General features: G+C 44.1%; 1 protein-coding gene across 4 annotated transcripts; it reads left to right on the forward strand.

The window, feature by feature from the left end:
* The first annotated feature begins 8 nt into the window (after nt 1–8).
* SOCS4 (suppressor of cytokine signaling 4) lies at nt 9–16,689 on the forward strand. Of its 4 annotated transcripts, none has more exons than XM_081913803.1 (2): nt 9–392; nt 14,830–16,689. In XM_081913803.1, exon 2 carries the CDS (start codon nt 14,926–14,928, stop codon nt 16,234–16,236), a length of 1,311 nt encoding a protein of 436 aa, XP_081769929.1. In that variant the 5' UTR covers nt 9–392; nt 14,830–14,925; the 3' UTR covers nt 16,237–16,689. The 4 variants fall into 4 exon arrangements, with proteins under 4 accessions (XP_081769929.1, XP_081769928.1, XP_081769930.1 ...); XM_081913802.1 differs by having other exon boundaries at nt 9–379; nt 14,816–16,689; XM_081913804.1 differs by having other exon boundaries at nt 9–368; nt 14,816–16,689.
* Nucleotides 16,690–18,016: the final 1,327 nt, after the last annotated feature.

Below are 18,016 nucleotides of genomic sequence, written 5' to 3' on the forward strand. Positions count from 1 at the left end.
TAAATTAAAATTCCCCTGCGCTCAGTTCTGCCCACCTCCCCTTTCCCTCTGCCTCCATCCTTCCATCCTTCCCCCCTTCCCCGATGCTTTTCCTCTCTCAACCTTCCCCATTCCCTTTTCCTTCCTCCTCTTTCCCTTTAAACTCTCCTTCCTTGCCCCCCCACTTTCTTTCCTTCCTCCCTCCCCATCTCCTGCCTCCTCAGCCCAGCCTACCTCCCCCCCCCCCAGTTCCAGCTGTGCAGTTAATCCAGTCTGGCTTTGTGTCTGATGGGGAGCGGATGTGCCTGTCCTTACTGGGGTGAAGCCCCTCTTGGACCCCTTCTTTTGGGTGCCAGACCTCCGGGCCCCCCACCAACATGTCTCTTCTGGTAAGCAGCAGGTAAGCATGCTCAGTGGGGGTGGGGGCAGCATCCCCTTCATTATGGAAATTGCTTTTTTACTATTATTATTAACTGCTAAAGGCTTTCCGATCGCCATCAGTTCACGTCTTTGCAGCATGTTTCTTAACATTCTGGGAAATTTAATGAATCATAATATTCTTCCTTAACATCAGTGGTTTTTTTTCTGGGGGGACGCAGGGGTGCGCATACCCCTAAACATTTTGCGAATCTAAGTTTGGCCTCATCGAGGAGCAGCATTTCAATATGAGTAGGAAAATGAGAGTGCCCCTAAACATATTTTTTTAAGGGAAAAAAGCACTGCTTAACATTATGGAGGAAAGTGTATGGGGGGGGTTATTGAAACTGGAGTTGGTGGTCTGTTATTTGCATTGGCTGGGTATCTTTTTAGTGGGAAGAGGAGTAGGCTGAATTCTGACAAAATCTGGCTCGCTGTTGGTTTCATAACTGCCGTCACAGAAATGCAACTTCTTTTTTAGAAAACAGCTGAAGGCAAAACTTTTTAATGAGTCTGTGCCTTTAAGGTTGGAATTGGTGCTCGGTAATAAGTTTTGATTCAATAAGTTCCCAGTTTTAACCCGCTCTAGGGATGTGTATTAAAAAATGGATAGGCAAATAAATGTTTAGGATCCTTGACTGCATTGCTGAAGGTTTTTCTGGACAGCATCTACTAGTGAATAACCAAGCATTTGACTGTGTTACGGGTCACTTCAGTATCTTATATCCACCCACGGCATAAAGTGATACTCGGCTGACAGGCCATCCTTATTTCAAAGGATTTCCCTTTATTCTGGAATATTCCCATCTCAAAACCAAGCACTGACTTATTTTAAAAATACTTTCATATGCCCACCACACTTTTCAAAAGTTAAAAAGTGAGGCTTTCTTCTCTTTCAAATGACATTTCCAAGTGTAGCTGCTTCTCGCTCTTCTTCATACATGGCACACATTTTACATCTCATGTCTTGAAACATGCATGGAAATGCCACTTAAGAATGACTAAAATTCAGGTCTGATTCACTGCCACCTTCTATTCTGGAAATATTCCGGAAGCGATTCGTTCAAAGCCAAACTTAGGTCTTAAGATGTGTGTCCTTTATTATAATGATAATTATAATAATAGATAATGATGATTATAATAATACTATAGCAGCAACACTAGTTGTGTGTGTCTTATGGAGAAACCACAAGGAACTAAAATGCTTGTTCTTGCCTTTTAATGGTAGCTTGGTAGCTATTGAGATCTAGGCTAACAAAATATATGAAATAGCTCTGGATTGTTTGTTTGGCCCTGCTTACAATACATGTGTCAATATTTCTGGTCTCATATTGACACATGTGCATGTACTATTATTATTGTTACTATTATTAATTTATATGCTACCCATCTGACTGGGTTCCAACAGATTAAAACACAATACCACATCAAACATTAAAAACTTCCCTAAACAGGGCTGCCTTCAGATGTCTTCTAAAAGTTAGATAGTTGTTTATTTCCTTGAAGTCTGACGGGAGGGTGCGACTACCGAGAAGGCCCTCTGCCTCACTAGATGTTTCAGGATATGGCAATATACTTTGTACACAAATAGGTGCCTTCTTCTATTTCTAGAAATACAACTATTAGACTGTCCTTAGCTAGAATATAATTTTTACGAGATGACATTTAAAAATAAGCAACTAAATATCCACTTTGTTGTATTTAAGGAAACATTTTAAATAGAATTGGTGTTTTCATTTTACTCTTTTATTTTTGGAGTGTTAACAGGACTTCTTTTTTAAAATGGAATTATGATAAATACCTATTGAGGATCTCAATTCTGGTTGAATTGCAGATCCATAATTAAGCTAAATATATTTCTGTGTAGGGGGAGAAACAAATTGTGGGTATTTAAATGGGAGCTGCACAAGAGTAATATTTTTCTTCAGTTTCCATTCATCTGAATGAGCCGTGCAAAGGAGAACCCAAGGCATTCTGTCCCCATTCATGACAATGGATTGAATAAACTGAGGCTTAACCCAGATATGATAGAGAGGCAGATAGGAGATGGTTTGTCTGCCAAGCTGAGTGGGTGTTTTTTGTTTTTATTTTTATTATGTATTTTGTGGTTTTATCTTGTGGTTTTATCTTGTGAACCACCCTGAGATCTGTGGGTATAGGGCAGTATACAAAATTAATAATAATAATAAATAATAATAATAATAATAAATAATTTTTAAAAACCTATTCTGGATGGGGTTGCACTCTCGCTAAATCATGGGTAGGCAAATTAAGGCCTGGGGGCCAGATCTGGCCCAGTTGCCCTCTAAACCCGGCCCACAGACGGTCCAGGAATCAGCGTGTTTTTACATGAGTAGAATGTGTGCTTTTATTTAAAATGCATCTCTGGGTTATTTGTGGGGCATAGGAATTTGTTCATTCCCCCCCCCAAAAAAAAAAATAGTCCGCCCCCCCAAGGTCTGAGGGACAGTGGACCAGCCCCCTGCTGAAAAAGTTTGCTGACCCCTGCCCTAAGTAATCCAATTTGCAGTTTGGAGGTACAGTAGTACCTCGGGTTAAGAGCTTAATTCGTTCTGGAGGTCTGTTCTTAACCTGAAACTGTTCTTAACCTGAAGCACCTCTTTAGCTAATGGAGCCTCTCACTGCCGCCGCACCGCTGCTGCGCGATTTCTGTTCTCATCCTGAAGCAAAGTTCTTGACCCGAGGTACTATTTCTGGGTTAGCGGAGTCTGTAACCTGAAGCGTCTGTAACCCAAGGTACCACCGTACTCAGCATCCAATATTGTCACTACAGGTGTCCTCAGGGGCTGAAAATGTCCTGCCTTTTATCGACTTCTGGTGAGAAATCGGCTACAATCTTACTTGGACAGAGATAGCTTGGCCACGGTATGGTCATCCATGCTCTGATAACCTCCCCTTAGATTATTGTGTATCTGAAGAAGTGTGCATGCACACGAAAGCTCATACCAAGAACTAACTTAGTTGGTCTTTAAGGTGCTACTGGAAAGAATTTTTTTGTTTTGACTATGGCAGACCAACATGGCTACCTATCTGTAACTTAGATTATTGTGTTATGTATGTAGCTGCCTTTGAAAACAATTACCTTGTTAGTCCAAAATGGGGCAGTGAGGTTGTTGACCAGGACTAGGCAACTGAAACATATTGTGCTAGTACATTATCAGCTGTTCTGGCTTCTTGTTCATTTCCAGGCAGTTTTGGGCCAGGTTACCTGTAGGGTTGCATCCTCCCACATATACCCAGACCTTGAGTCCATGATCTCTGAGTACTACCACCAGGTGTGATCCAACTAGTAGTGTGATAAGGCCTTCTCAGTAATATCACCCTGGTTGTGGAATGCCCTCCCCAGAGAGCCTCACCTGACCCCTGTTATTTATTTATTTTCCCCTGGTGCCAGATGAATACATTTTTATCTTTCCAGGATTCTGAGGGAGGTTTTGGCTTTTAAGGTACCAATTTTATTGATTTTTCTCTGGCATTATGTGTTTTATAAGGGATTTGTACCAAGAAAGAAAAGAAAGGAATAAAAAAATAAGAGATTTGTACTTTGTATTGCTGAATTTTAGTAGTATTTATGTATTACACCTGAAAGTGAGGTTCTTCAGTTCACCACCCAGAGAAATGGCATAAATAAATAAGTAATATTGATTAACGTATGGAAGGATGCAGTTTGAATTTTCTGCCTCTGGCACCAAAACAAAGGTCTAGCACAGTTTAGTACTCTTCACACTTCTTATACCTTACGTGCTGATGACTGAGAATCATTTGCCAAAAACAGCAACCGATAAAACAAAGTTTTTGCATGAAGTGATTTCCCCACCCCATGGCATTATCTCACTATCACAGTGTGATGCAGCAGCAAAAAAAAGCTAATGTTATTCTAGGCTGCATCAGTAGAAGTATAGTGTCCAGATCAAGGGAAGTACCGTATTTTTCGCCCTATAGGACGCACCGTCCCATAAGGCGCACCTAGTTTTTTGGGGGGGAAATAAAGGGAAAAAAATTATTTCCCCCCCCCCAGACGCAGGGCTGGGGCGGGGGAGGCCCGCCGGAGCTTCCCCTGACCCCAGCCCCCAAACAGGCAGCTCTCTGCAAGCCGTGGGAGCCCAGGGCTGGCTCCCGCCGCTTGCAGAGAGGTCCGCGAAGCCTGGACGTGCTGAGCTCAGTGCGCCCAGGCTTCCGCATGCAGGCACCTCTCCGCAAGCGGCGGGAGCACTCCCCCCGCTTGCGGAGAGGTCCGCGAAGCCTGGAGAGCGAGAGGGGTCTGTGCGCACCGACCCCTCTCGCTCTCCAGGCTTCAGCGAAAGCCTGCATTCGCCCCATAGGACGCACACACATTTCCCCTTCATTTTTTGAGGGGAAAAAGTGCGTCCTATAGGGCGAAAAATACGGTAATAGTACCACTCTATTCTGCCTTGGTCAGACCACACCTGGAATATTGTGTCCAATTTTGGGCACCACAATTTTAAGAAGGATGTTGACAAGCAGGAAGGTGTGCAGAGGAGGGCGACCAAGATGATCAGAGGTCTGGAAACGAAGCCTTATGAGGAGCTCTTGAAGGAGCTGGGTATGTTTAGCTTGGAAAAGAGGAGACTGAGAGGAGATAGGAGAGCCATCTTCAGATATCTTAAGGGCTGCCCCATGGAGGAAGGAGCATGCTTGTTTTCTCCTGCTTCAGAGAGTAGAACTTGAACCCATGGCTTCAAGTTGCAAGAAAGGAGATCCCGACTAAACATCAGGAAGAACTTTCTGACAGTAAGAGCTGTTCAGCAGTCGAACAGACTCCCACTGGAGGTGGTGGACTCTCCTTTGGAGATTTCTAAGCATCTGTCATGGATGCTTTAGCTCAGATTCTTGCATTGCAGGGCATTGCACTAGATGACCCTCGAGGTCCCTTCTAACTCTTAAGATTCTATGATTCTCACAACTCATGTGACCAGGCACACAAATAATAGTTCCTAATGCCTCTTTACTGAAACAATGGGTTGGATTTTGCTGGTCTTGCATTCTGGGAGTACAGTGGTACCTCAGGTTACATACGCTTCAGGTTACATACACTTCAGGTTACAGACTCCGCTAAACCAGAAATAGTGCTTCAGGTTAAGAACTTTGCTTCAGGATGAGAACAGAAATCGTGCTCCGGCGGCACGGAGGCAGCAGGAGGCCCCATTAGGTAAAGTGGTGCTTCAGGTTAAGAACAGTTTCAGGTTAAGAACAGACCTCCGGAACGAATTAAGTACTTAACCCAAGGTACCACTGTACTGAAATAGGGCTTGCTTTAACTAGACATATATAGGATTGCACTGTGAGTCTCCAAATGACAAAAAATACAACACCGCACAGTTCTCTCTTAAGTCTGCTGAAGAGCTGACAGCCTGTTTTCTCGGCTCTTTGTAGTTCAATCCCAATATATCTACTACATTTTGAGTGCATGTTAACATCTGCAGAATTGGGGCTACTGTAAGTACAATTGTAGTTAGTTGTGCTTCAATGAGTGCCTGCATTAAAATACAACCAATCTTTGAAACAATATTTTATACATACTGTTTTTAAAGAGAAAATGTCTTTGACACACATGTTACAAAATACCTGAATGGAAAAGACAAATACCTGAACGGAAAAGAGAATTTCCTCTTACCATTTCTGCAGCTGAAGCTAGCTTTTAATTTCACTACTAGGCCAACAACAGTAATCACTCCCAGGCAGAAATCTTTTTAAAAACAAAACAAACTTGCGAGCAGTTTTCACAACATATTTGCTTATAGCGTATGGTAACTTTCATAGAATGTGTGTCCTTGATATGCTTTATAGTCTAAATGGTGCTCTAGTAGGTTTTATTCTCATGCCTATTTTGAGTTAAGCTGAGAGATCTATCTCTTGAGTGGTAGGAGGGAGGAACAAATTGCCCTTAAGAACAGAAGAGTGCTGATGGGCTGCAGCTTTTGGTACCTGTCTGGTTTCTTACCAACAGCACAACCTTAACCATGTCTAAAGGTAAAGGTACCCCTGCCCGTACAGGCCAGTCTTGCCAGACTCTAAGGTTGTGCACTCATCTCACTCTATAGGCCGGGAGCCAGCGCTGTCCGCAAACACTTCCGGGTCACGTGGCCAGCGTGACAAGCTGCATCTGGCGAGCCAGTGCAGCACACGGAAACGCTGTTTACCTTCCCGCTATTAAGCGGTACCTATTTATCTACTTGCACCCAGAGGTCTTTCGAACTGCTAGGTGGGCAGGCGCTGGGACCGAACGACGGGAGCGTACCCCGCCGCGGGGATTTGAACTGCCAACCATGCGATCGGCAAGTCCTAGGCACTGAGGCTTTTACCCACAGCGCCACCCGCATCCCTTAACCGTGTCTACTAAAATGTAAATCCTGTTGAAGTGTAGGGACGCAGTGGCACTGTGGTCTAAACTATGGGTAGGCAAACTAGGGGCCGGATCCGGCTCAATTGCTTTCTAAATCCAACCCACGGACAGTCCGGAAATCAGCATGTTTTTACATGAGTAGAAGGTGTGCTTTTATTTAAAATGCATCTCTGGGTTATTTGTGGGGCGTAGGAATTCATTCCCCCCCCCAAAAAAAAATATAGTCCACCCCCCCCCAAGGTCTGAGTGACAGTGGACCGGCCCCCTGCTGAAAAAGTTTGCTGACCCCTGACTAAGCCTCTTGGGTTTGCCAACCATTGCTGTGTCCTAGCTTCTGCCAACCTAGCAGTTGAATTCAACCCTGAGCAAATGGAACTAAGATTGCAGTTTAAATTACACTGGGATAGCAAATACTATTTGTTTGCAGCCTGCATGTATGCGGTTATAACATATTCATTGCTCCTATGGATTTATTACTGGAGATAGAATTTCTCTCTTTAGGGAAATGCAGGCATATGGATTCCCTGGTCTTTATCAGCCACTTGGAGGTTATCCATACTTCCACTCACTTGCCCAGTGCCTAGAAAGCATGGGTCCGGGCAGTTCTCCACATGTCCCATACTTTCTAGGCAAGGATCAAAAAATCATAGAATTGTAGAGTTGGAAGGGACTCCAAGGATCATCTAGTCCAACCCTCTGTCGTGCAGGAATCTCAGTGGTTTTGCCCTTGCCCTTCCACTTTCCCATGGAAAACCCGCTCTTTGGCAATAAATCAGAGCAAACATCAACCTGAAGAAAACCCAATTGACATTTGCTTTGATTCAGCAGTAAATATTGGATTTTCCCAGGGGAAAGCAGTGGTGCAAGGGCAAGTCTGGATATGATCTTAGTCTCAGAAGAAGAGTGTTATTCTGGGCCTCTTATATCTGTCCACACATGATGCAGGGTCCAAAGTAACTGGTTTCAGACTTCTCCAATCTTCTGCTGTCCTTCCTGTTGTTGTGAAGATCAGTCAGATTTCTCCTAGGTGCTCCTGTAGGAGAAAATCTAGTCCAGAGGTGTCCAAATTTTTTTCAGAGGGCCAGATTTGATGAAGTGAACATGCATGACCTTTTTTTTTAGGATTTTACCCCAAAGTTTAGAACCACGGAGAGGAACTGTCTATGAGGACCAGATTAAACCGACAATCAGGTCAGATTAGGCCCCCAAAATGGACTTTGGATGTGCCTGATATAGTCGCTAGCTGTATGAGAGACGTGAAAAGGAACAACGTTGGCTTCCGTGCTCTCCCTGAGATAAGAGTCCATTGCGATTGCAACCAACAAAAGAGACAGTCCTGTGTCAAAGAACAACGAATCAAACTCCTCCGCAGTGTTTTTCATGCTCTGATTACTTCCCTGTGGCGGAATCATATGGTCCGAAAGGAAGCCTTTATTTTATTGTCTCTGTGTGGGAGCTAGCTGCGTGCTTAAGTGTTTTGTCAAAGGCAGAATGCTTTTAAAAGGCTTTCAGTGTGTGCCCACTAACAAGTAAATTGTACATGGAAGATGTGAGCATCCTTTCTGCTGAGACCTGTGTCACATCCGCTCTGTTTCTTAGTGAAAATAAAGCCTGCAAAGAAGATGCTCATAATGTGGTTTATCAAATGGCCCATTCCATCAGTGTTGCCCTCTGGGTGAAAATATACTTAATATCTCTGTGGTCTTTTGTTCTTATCTGTGTTGCTGGCATTAGTGAACATAAAGCTATATGCATTTATTTGGTTCAGATATCCTTGGGTTATGAAGATGTCATTAAAGCCTGATTTGTGGGGGGTTGGGATGGAGACTTAGGGGAAGGAGAACAAGTTAAAGCATGATATTAAGCAAGTCTGTACAGCTGGCACGAATCCCAATTTATGTGAGTGTTCCTCGTCTAAACCAAGGATGATTGGGAATTTTCTGTGTCTTGCTGTGTTGTTAAAATGGAAATGTCCTTACATTAAGTTACTGAGGTTATGCTGGCGATCTTGTACATTTAGAATTTTGTATTTGCATAAGACCTTGTTCTGGTTTTGAACCTGCTTTTTGTGTTAATGTACTATTAGGTTCCTCTAGCCTTCAAAATGGTGCTGGCTAAGCATAACATTAATAAATAGCCCCTTTCTCTTGCTCATTTGAAGAGGAGGAGACAATGTCTGAGAAATCAGTGGTATCTGCCCTCGGGGAATAGGACACAGACACTGGGTGTCTCTCAGTAGCAATATTGCGAGGGTAAATATAATGAAGGAAATAGATTAATTAAATGGAGAGAAGACCCGAGAGCTGTTTTTTTCAGTCATCTCAGTCCATTTAATAAGAAGAGGTGGAGAGCTGAGCTGGGAGAAATCGAAATGTAAGCGTGATGTAAAATGGTTGCTCCAAAAGTCCGGTGGAAAGCCCTGTTTCTGTGTGTACAGATGAGCTCCTTCCTCTTTATCTTCAGCTGGGCAGGGGAAATATGCTTTGAGTTATAAACATGGAGAAGAATGTGTGTGTGTGTGCGCGCGCTTAGATTTCTCCAAAGGTTATGACATGTGTAAGATAATATTTCTCTGCAAAAGAATGTTTATTGTTAAGAAAGAGGGTTTATTGCTCTTGATTTATAGTCCAACATATCCCAACCGCGCAAGGTGATAAACATTATGTTTGTTTAAATAAATCTTTTTATCAGCAGTGGAAGGGGCACTGTTTTTCATACCATTTACAGATGAGGAACCAGATTTGTGTCTTGGGCTGCAATGTGAACACTAGGGAGTAAGCCCCACTGAGCACAGTGGGACTTACCTCAGAGTAAGCTTACATAGGATTGCTTAGTCCAGGCATTCCCAACCTTCAGCCCTCCAGATGTTTTGGACTACAATTCCCATCATCCCTGACCACTGGTCCTGTTAGCTAGGGATCATGGGAGTTGTAGGCCAAAACATCTGGAGGGCCGCAGGTTGGGGGTGTCTGGTTAGTCTATCATCAGAGATCAACAAGGAAAACATTTCTCTGTTGAGGTTTTTCTACCCTTGACCTCTCAGTGGCTTTTGATATGACATAAAAGAAAAGATTGACGGGTTGTTGTTTTTTATGTGCCCTGATTTTCTTCCGAAAATGGCATTCAGGTCTTGAAATAACCATAAGCATCATAACATAAAATACTGTATTATAATTAACAGCAGATTCAAGCAGTTTAAAACCAAGAGATCAAAGTCTCAAAGACATAACCTCAAACAGTTAACAAACAGAAGCACTCAAGCTAGCAGAAAAAGCCCACTGGTCACCACTAGAACAGTGTTACCGGTCACCAAAGGCTCACATAAACGAAGATAGGCTTTGCCTGATGCCTAAAAGATAATAAGGACAGCTCCAGGTGAACATCCATCTAGAGGGAAATTCTATAATCAAAGCTTTCTATCTCCAATGGTGGCATTTCCATTTCTGGGAGCCAGCTGCTTAACTTCAGACTAGGGGGTTGCCTGAAGAAGGCCTCCAGTCACTGTCTCATCCGTCCAGGAGAAGAAAGCCCTTAAAAGTATCTTGTTCCCAGGCCATGTAAATTTATGGCTACGTATTAGCAAAACTAGACCTTTGGCAACACTTGAAATAGGAGAGGACAGCTTTTGAGTAAACATGCATAGAAATCACTTGAAATTTCTGAAGACATTTCAGAAGAAGCTTGGTGTAGAACACATTGTGTTAATTGTGACTTCTTTTGGACCTCCTGCTGGAGTCAATAGGAATAAGCAGGGCAGCTTTATGCTGGTTCTAATGCTCTCCAGGCAGTTGAGGGTTTACTCCTTTATGGACACTTGTGAGCTGTTCTGTAAAGTTTCATAGCCCTCTTTCTGTCTGTATAATATCTGTATAAAATCACCAAGTGAAATCATTTGGTGTGCAGATGATGCCTGACTCCATTTTCCCTTTAGAACAGACCCAAAAGCAGCAGCTGCAGCTGCAAACAAGCTTGTGGTAACCATAATTATACGGATATACAAAATGCTACCAATGCCAACTAGTAGTCCCTTTTCTCCAGAGATCAGTTTCCACTTGATGAATAATAATATTTCTCTTTTGGTGAACCAAGTTCATGGTCTTGCTGTGCTCCAGTATCTACTGCAGGTGTGGAGGAACCTTTGGGCCCTGTAGATGTTGTTGAACTACAACTCCCATAATCTCTGGCCATTGGCCAGGTTTGCTAGTGCTGATGTGAACTGTAGTTCAGCAACAGCTGGGGGGCCAAAGGTTCCCCACTCCTGGTCTGCCATTAGAAGCAGAGCTGAAACAGAGCGGTGGTTAAAGGCAGGTTCCACCAACTGGTCATTTGGACAGCAGTCTCACTGTATCTCTTATCCATTCTTCTTCAGTAACTTCCAGGCTAGACTCTCTGATGCAGTCTGAGAGGCGCAGAGAAGCCCATCCACCAAAAGTATTTGGAAACATTCGTTGGTGTGCAATGCAGGGGCCTGGCTTTTTGTGAAGGCTAGTCACCAAAATTGTGTGACATTGCACCTATTCTAACTACACTGGGTCTTATTGGTTTCCAGACCTCACACAAAGTGCTGGTTTTGACTCTTAAAACCCCTTGGAGCCTGTTTCCCTCTTGAGACCTGTGGAAGAAGCTGTCCTCTAGCACAGGGCTGTGGCCTTTTCAATTGTAGGCCCTCTAGGGAATCTAAGCGTTGTAAAAAAGTAGAAGGTAAAGGACCCTGGATAGTTAAGTCCAGTCACAGGCGACTATGGAGTTGCGGTGCTCATCTCGCTTTTCAGGCCGAGGGAGCGGGCGTTTGTCCACAGGCAGCTTTCCGGGTCATGTGGCCAGCAGGTCTAAAGTGCTTCAGGCACAACGGGACGCTGTGATGAGTGCCAGAGTGCACAGAAACACTGTTTATCTTCCCACCACAGTGGTACCCATTTATTTACTAGCACTGGTGTGCTTTCGAACTGCTAGGTTGGCAGAAGCTGGGACAGAGCAACAGGAACTCACACCATCACGCGGATTCGAACCACCGACTTTCCATTCGGCAAACCCAAGAGGCTCAGTGGTTTAGACCACAGAGCCACCCACTCCCCTAAGCATAGTGCTACCATCTTTTAAGAGAGGTTAAATCGTATTGTAGTTTTGATACAGTACTTTGTTTTATTTGTGTGTGAACCACATTGAGTTAAAATATTTGCCTTAATGGTAGCTTGTATGTGGCTTAATAATAAATAATATTAAAATACTCCTTTAAAAATGACTCAGGGGTTCAAGTGCCCTTTCTCCACATTATAAATGTATTATGTTCCATTTGCATGTTTCTTATTCCCTGGGGCCAGCAATGTGTTTAGATAAACATGAAACTGTAGGGGAGGCAAACAAAGGCATGTGTTGTGCATGAGTTGAATCTTGAAGAAGGCTTAATTTTGGTAGTGTCATTTCCCCCTTGCAATCCCTTAAAAAAAAACAACACCATCCATCATGGTCTTTCAAAATTGCTTTCATGAAAGGAACCGGATTTTATATAATCCCCTTCAATATGTAAAGCCCTAGATACTTCAAGTGCCTTGGGGTGTCCTTTAAAAAGAAAAAGAGAAAACCCTTCATCTTGAAAGCAAGTGACAAGAGCACCAAGAGATTCCCAGTATGTAACTTATGTATTTTTAATTAATTTCTGTCTTGAGTGTGGCCTGAAAGTGTCAGTATAGAATAGCATCTCTTAACATCACACTTATGTGAACTAATATTGAACAAGCATAACGTGAATCTTTTGAGCATGTAATATTTCTTGGCCTACTTTGCCTCTCTTCTGGGGGTTTTGCTCTTGAATGACTCACTGGCATGAATATATATATAGCATTTGTCTAAAAAGGACAGGCAAAGCAAAACCCTCTCCAACAGCTCTCAGCTACCTGCTGCCCTCCAGATGTTTTTGACCACAATTCCCATTACCACCAGCCACTATGAAGGGGGCGGACGTCTGGGGGGAAAGCGTTTGGCAACCCCACCCACCATTGAACCCAATGTGTTTTGACTTTATGTGATTTTGGCCCATGTAAGTTGCAGGTTGGGGGACGCAGGTGGCGCTGTGGGTTAAAGCCTCAGCGCCTAGGACTTGCCGATCGAAAGGTCGGTGGTTCGAATCCCTGCGGCGGGGTGCGCTCCCGCTGCTCAGTCCCAGCGCCTGCCAACCTAGCAGTTCGAAAGCACCTCCGGGTGCAAGTAGATAAATAGGGACCGCTTACCAGCGGGAAGGTAAACAGCGTTTCCGTGTGCAGCTCTGGCTCGCCAGATGCAGCTTTGTCACGCTGGCCACGTGACCCGGAAGTGTCTCCGGACAGCGCTGGCCCCTGGCCTCTTAAGTGAGATGGGCGCACAACCCCAGAGTCTGTCAAGACTGGCCCCAGAGTCTGTCAAGACTGGCCCCTACGGGCAGGGGTACCTTTACCTTTACCTTAAGTTGCAGGTTTACTGTACAGCACTTGTCCCAACGGCGTGGTGGTGGTCCTGGAAGCGTGCCCACTTCCAGCGATGACGTTAAGCCCTCTCTGCAGTTTATCTCTCATAATATGACCATGGAGGAAGTCCTTGAGAGCTAATTAAGTTAGAATTGTGCTTCGGGTGATACAGGGGTCCATCAGCCACAGTTCCATTTGTCTGGAAGCACTGGAAGTCACACCTATTTACCATGGCCTTTGGCACTTGAGTTGTACATTTTTAGGACCCTTTGTTACTCTATTATTTGTAGTTGTTTGCCCAGCTGTTGTTAGACTACAACTCCCATCATCCCTAGCTAGCAGGACCAGCGATCAGGAATGATGAGAGTTGTAGTCCAGCAACAGCTGGGGACCCAAGTTTGAGAAACACAGATTTAAAATGATAAAGAATTTGGAACTCTGGTAGTCTGTTTTTTTTTAATAATAAAACAACAACAACATTAAGCAAGTAGCTATGGGTATTCCAGTGTGTAGCTGGCACAAATGCTAATATTTATAGCTCCACAGGTAAAAAGGATCTTGCATGAATATGGTGTCCATGTGAGCTAATCGCCTTGATCTGAATATCAGTGGAATAAGCTAGCAAGATATAACCTGGAGTTTAGCTTTGATTTGCATTTCCACCCACAAACGTTTCAAAATACGTATCGAATAAAATACGATTGTCCTGATTCTGTGGCAGATATAGATTATCTGATTCAACCTCTCCCTCCAATTAATTAGTAACGCTTTCCTAAGTGGATATCTGCCAGCCAAGGCTTGATTCTTGGAAACAGGTTAACCCCTTAATTCCCAAACCACACCACATGCAGGATTTTTAATGCAGGGGAACGTCTCCACGCAATGTCTGCCACATTGAGCTCCTGAAGGAAGTATGGAATAAAAAAAGAGGAAGAATATATGGTCTTTAGTGCTTGTCTCAGTATGAAGTTAACGGATTAAGTGGAATTCTAATCACCCCACAGAAACCAGTATAGTCCTTTCCTTTCCAATAGAGCTTCTGTTGTGCTGCGGGGCACACGAGCACTGTGGCTGGGCCCTTTATGTCAAGATGCTCTTCAGAACCCTAGGAACATGCAGCAGTGTTCACTATCCTTGCTCCTTGTTTGCAGCTCTACTGCTTTTCCTGGAATTAGTTCAAAGCCTGGGGAAAGCCAAGCCACCAGATATTCCTAGGGAAGGTGCAGAAAGGCTGTGAACAGCCTGGCTCTGACGCTTCATGCCTGAGCGAAGGAAGCCTGAGTACAGTGGTACCTCAGGTTAAGTACTTAATTCGTTCCAGAGGTCCATACTTAACCTGAAATTGTTCTTAAGCTGAAGCACCACTTTAGCTAATGGGACCTCCTGCTGCCGCCGTGCCGCCAGAGCCCGATTTCTGTTCTTATCCTGAAGCAAAGTTCTTAACATGAAGCACTATTTCTGGGTTAGCGGAGTCTGTAACCTGAAGCGTATGTAACCTGAAGCGTATGTAACCCGAGGTACCACTGTATATGCTTGGTGTTATTGCACATGTACTCATAACATAAGCTGAGGACTGTTTTTTTTCTTTTCGTAGGTACATTCGTAAAGCACCTGATGGAAGCTTTCTGAGATAGAAACTGGTTCCGGAGGATTTGGCAACGGTAGCCTTGGAACTTTTGTGAATCTGGTTGCATTTGCGGGGAAATGGCAGAAAATAAAGAAAGGAGCCCTAAAAATCCAGATGTGAGGCCTAAAACCAGCCGGAGTAGAAGCGCAGACAGAAAGGACGGCTATGTGTGGAGCGGAAAGAAGCTTTCTTGGTCAAAAAGGAGCGAAGGCAGTTCTGACGCTGAAACGGCCAGCACCTCAGGGAAATCCATGTTTAGTTTAAGGAACCAGGAGAGGAAACACAGCTGTTCCTCTACTGAGCTGGACTTGGAGCGTTCCTGCGGCCACAGACTCCTAGGCCGCTCCCTTAAGCAGAAACTGCAGGATGCTATGGGCCAGTGCTTTCCCATAAAGAACTGCAGCAGTCGACATTCTTCGGTGCTTCCACCAAAAAGAAAGATCCATATCAGCGAGCTCATGCTGGACAAGTGTCCTTTCCCGCCACGATCCGAACTGGCCTTCCGGTGGCATTTAATCAAACGGCACACTGCCCCTGTAAGACAGGCGTCCGAAAGTTGGTTAAGTATGGATTCGTCACAAGGTGAAGGGAGGAACGGGGAACTCAGGGGCGTTGAGAGTGCCGAAGGAGGAGAGTCAGCGCTTTTGCAGGCATGCAGCATTCCTGACGTTGCAGCCTGCAGGTGCGACCCTCAAGGTGACTCCGCCGCAGGCAAGCAGCTAAGGAACAGCAGGGAGGAAAGTGACATGGACTCCGATGATGAGGTGGTGATGCTATGCACTAGCTCTAGGAAGAGAAACAAGCCACGGTGGGAAACAGACGACGAGCTGCTGCAGCTGGAAACCCCTCCTAAATATCACACCCAGATAGATTATGTCCATTGTCTTGTCCCTGACCTCCTTCAGATCAATAATAATCCCTGCTACTGGGGAGTGATGGATAAATACGCGGCAGAAGCACTTTTAGATGGGAAGCCAGAAGGGACTTTTTTGCTGCGAGACTCTGCCCAGGAAGATTACTTGTTCTCGGTCAGTTTTAGGCGCTACAGCCGGTCCCTTCACGCCAGGATCGAGCAGTGGAATCACAACTTCAGCTTCGATGCCCACGACCCATGCGTCTTCCATTCTCCCGACATCACTGGACTCCTGGAACATTACAAAGACCCAAGCTCTTGCATGTTCTTTGAGCCGCTTCTCTCGACTCCCTTAAACAGGACTTTCCCCTTTTCCCTTCAGCATATATGCAGGACAGTTATTTGCAACAACACGACTTACGATGGCATAGACGCCCTTCCCGTTCCGCCCTCTGTGAAGTTGTATCTGAAAGAATATCACTATAAGTCCAAAGTTAGAGTCCTCAGGATTGATGTACCAGACCAGCAACTCTAGAAGACTTTCTGAGAGACCTTTAGCAGTCTCTGTCCTTTCCCCTCTAAATAATTGTTTTCCCCTGAAAATAATTATTTATAGTCTCATCAACTGAATTCTGCCTGAGCCTTATGGTCCAAATAGATTTTTATTCTGCAGCTCCAACAGGCAGATTTTTTTGGGTGAAGACACAAAATCTGTGCTTTTATTGGTAATAATATTCTATAGGGTTTTATGGAATTTCAAGTAGATTTTTTTAAGTTTTAACTCAAGCCTAACCTTTTAGATTGAAGCTAAGTCAAAATGAATTTTGACTTGTCTTTTATATACTGTGATTTATATGCAGTACAGGCATGTTTGAAACACTGTATGCAATGTCTACTCAAGAGTGACTAATTTGTATTTTATACCTTTCTTTGAAAATTAGTACTTGGTCCTCTCTATAAAAAGTAAAATTAATGTCTATTTATGCTGCTGCTGCTGCTGCTACTGTGTGGCTTCTTAATTTCGGTCATAACAAAAATACATTATCTGTCTTTTGAGTCCATGTGACCATAATCTGGTGTATGGCACAACATAATTTGGTCTTCTTATCATTTTTTACTTGTTTTAAAACTATTTACTGAGCTTTGATTGCCGCGTTTGGAAATATCTACCAAGAACCCAGAACGATAATGCACCGTATTAAGCGATGCCAGTGTAAAAAGTTAGTAAATGTTTTACAAGGAATTAAATCATGGGCAGGGCATCCGATTGGGTGCAGACCTCACAAGCTATTAACTATATGTGCTAAAACAAATGTGAATTCCCAAATAAGACAACACTGGGATAGCTCAGTAGGTAGAACATGAGATGCTTAACCTCAGGGTTGCAGGTTTGAGCCCCACGTTGGGCAAAAGATTCTGGCATTGCAGGGGGCTGGACTAGATGACCCTCGTGGTCCCTTCCAACTCTTCAGTTCTAAGAAAGAGAGATGTGGACCTCCTGCCTCTCTCACACACACAACTCAGCTGTTTGCCTACCCATGGTCTAGGACTAGACTGCCCCTCAGACAGAGGGCAGCTTCAAACAGACGACAGCTGGCACAGCTGTTGAGCTTTTTTCTTGGTTTTTGAGCAATTTTTAAGGACATTTGCCAAAAAAATTCAACACTTCCAACATGGGTTGCCATACTTCTGGGTTTCCCCAGACATTTTCGGAAATTTCACCCGGACGCAATTCCCGGATATATCTGGGAAAACCAGGACGTATGGCAGCCCTAGTCTTACTTAGATTACTGCACTCTTGTCATTTCCTCACCCCCCAAACTGCCCAGCTCTAACCATTGTAGTTTTACATGGTTAAAACTACAGTAACCTTTCTCCAAAATCATGGACAGTACCTGGTTGGACAGATGTATCATATCTGCATTCTTCAGGCCCGTTGCATAGTTAATACAGGAGAGTATTTTCACTGCAGACATCGGGGGTTCTCTGTGAGCAGAGACAAGCAGGTAGCCTGAAGACCGAAGTTTATAGGAAAACACCATCCTCTTTCAGGCATGCGTCTCTCAAACAAAGTATAAATTGAACGAGATATGCGCTTTGTCCTCCCATCTCAAGGACAGCACTGTGTCCCCTCAGGACTAAGAAGTAGATTATTAGGCTTTTTCCTCACTTGCTATTTTAAAATAGCTTTCGAACTCCAGAGGTCTCCCTGGAGAGTCAAGAGGACATTGGGTCCTCGTACAGCAAGCGCCAGACACTCACTTAGAAATTTATGAATAGGTCTTGGTGAATTACCTATTCTCGAGGTACACTTT

The sequence above is a fragment of the Podarcis melisellensis genome (genome assembly GCF_964234715.1).
Source record: "Podarcis melisellensis genome assembly, chromosome: 1".
Taxonomy (NCBI): Eukaryota; Metazoa; Chordata; class Lepidosauria; order Squamata; family Lacertidae; genus Podarcis; species Podarcis melisellensis.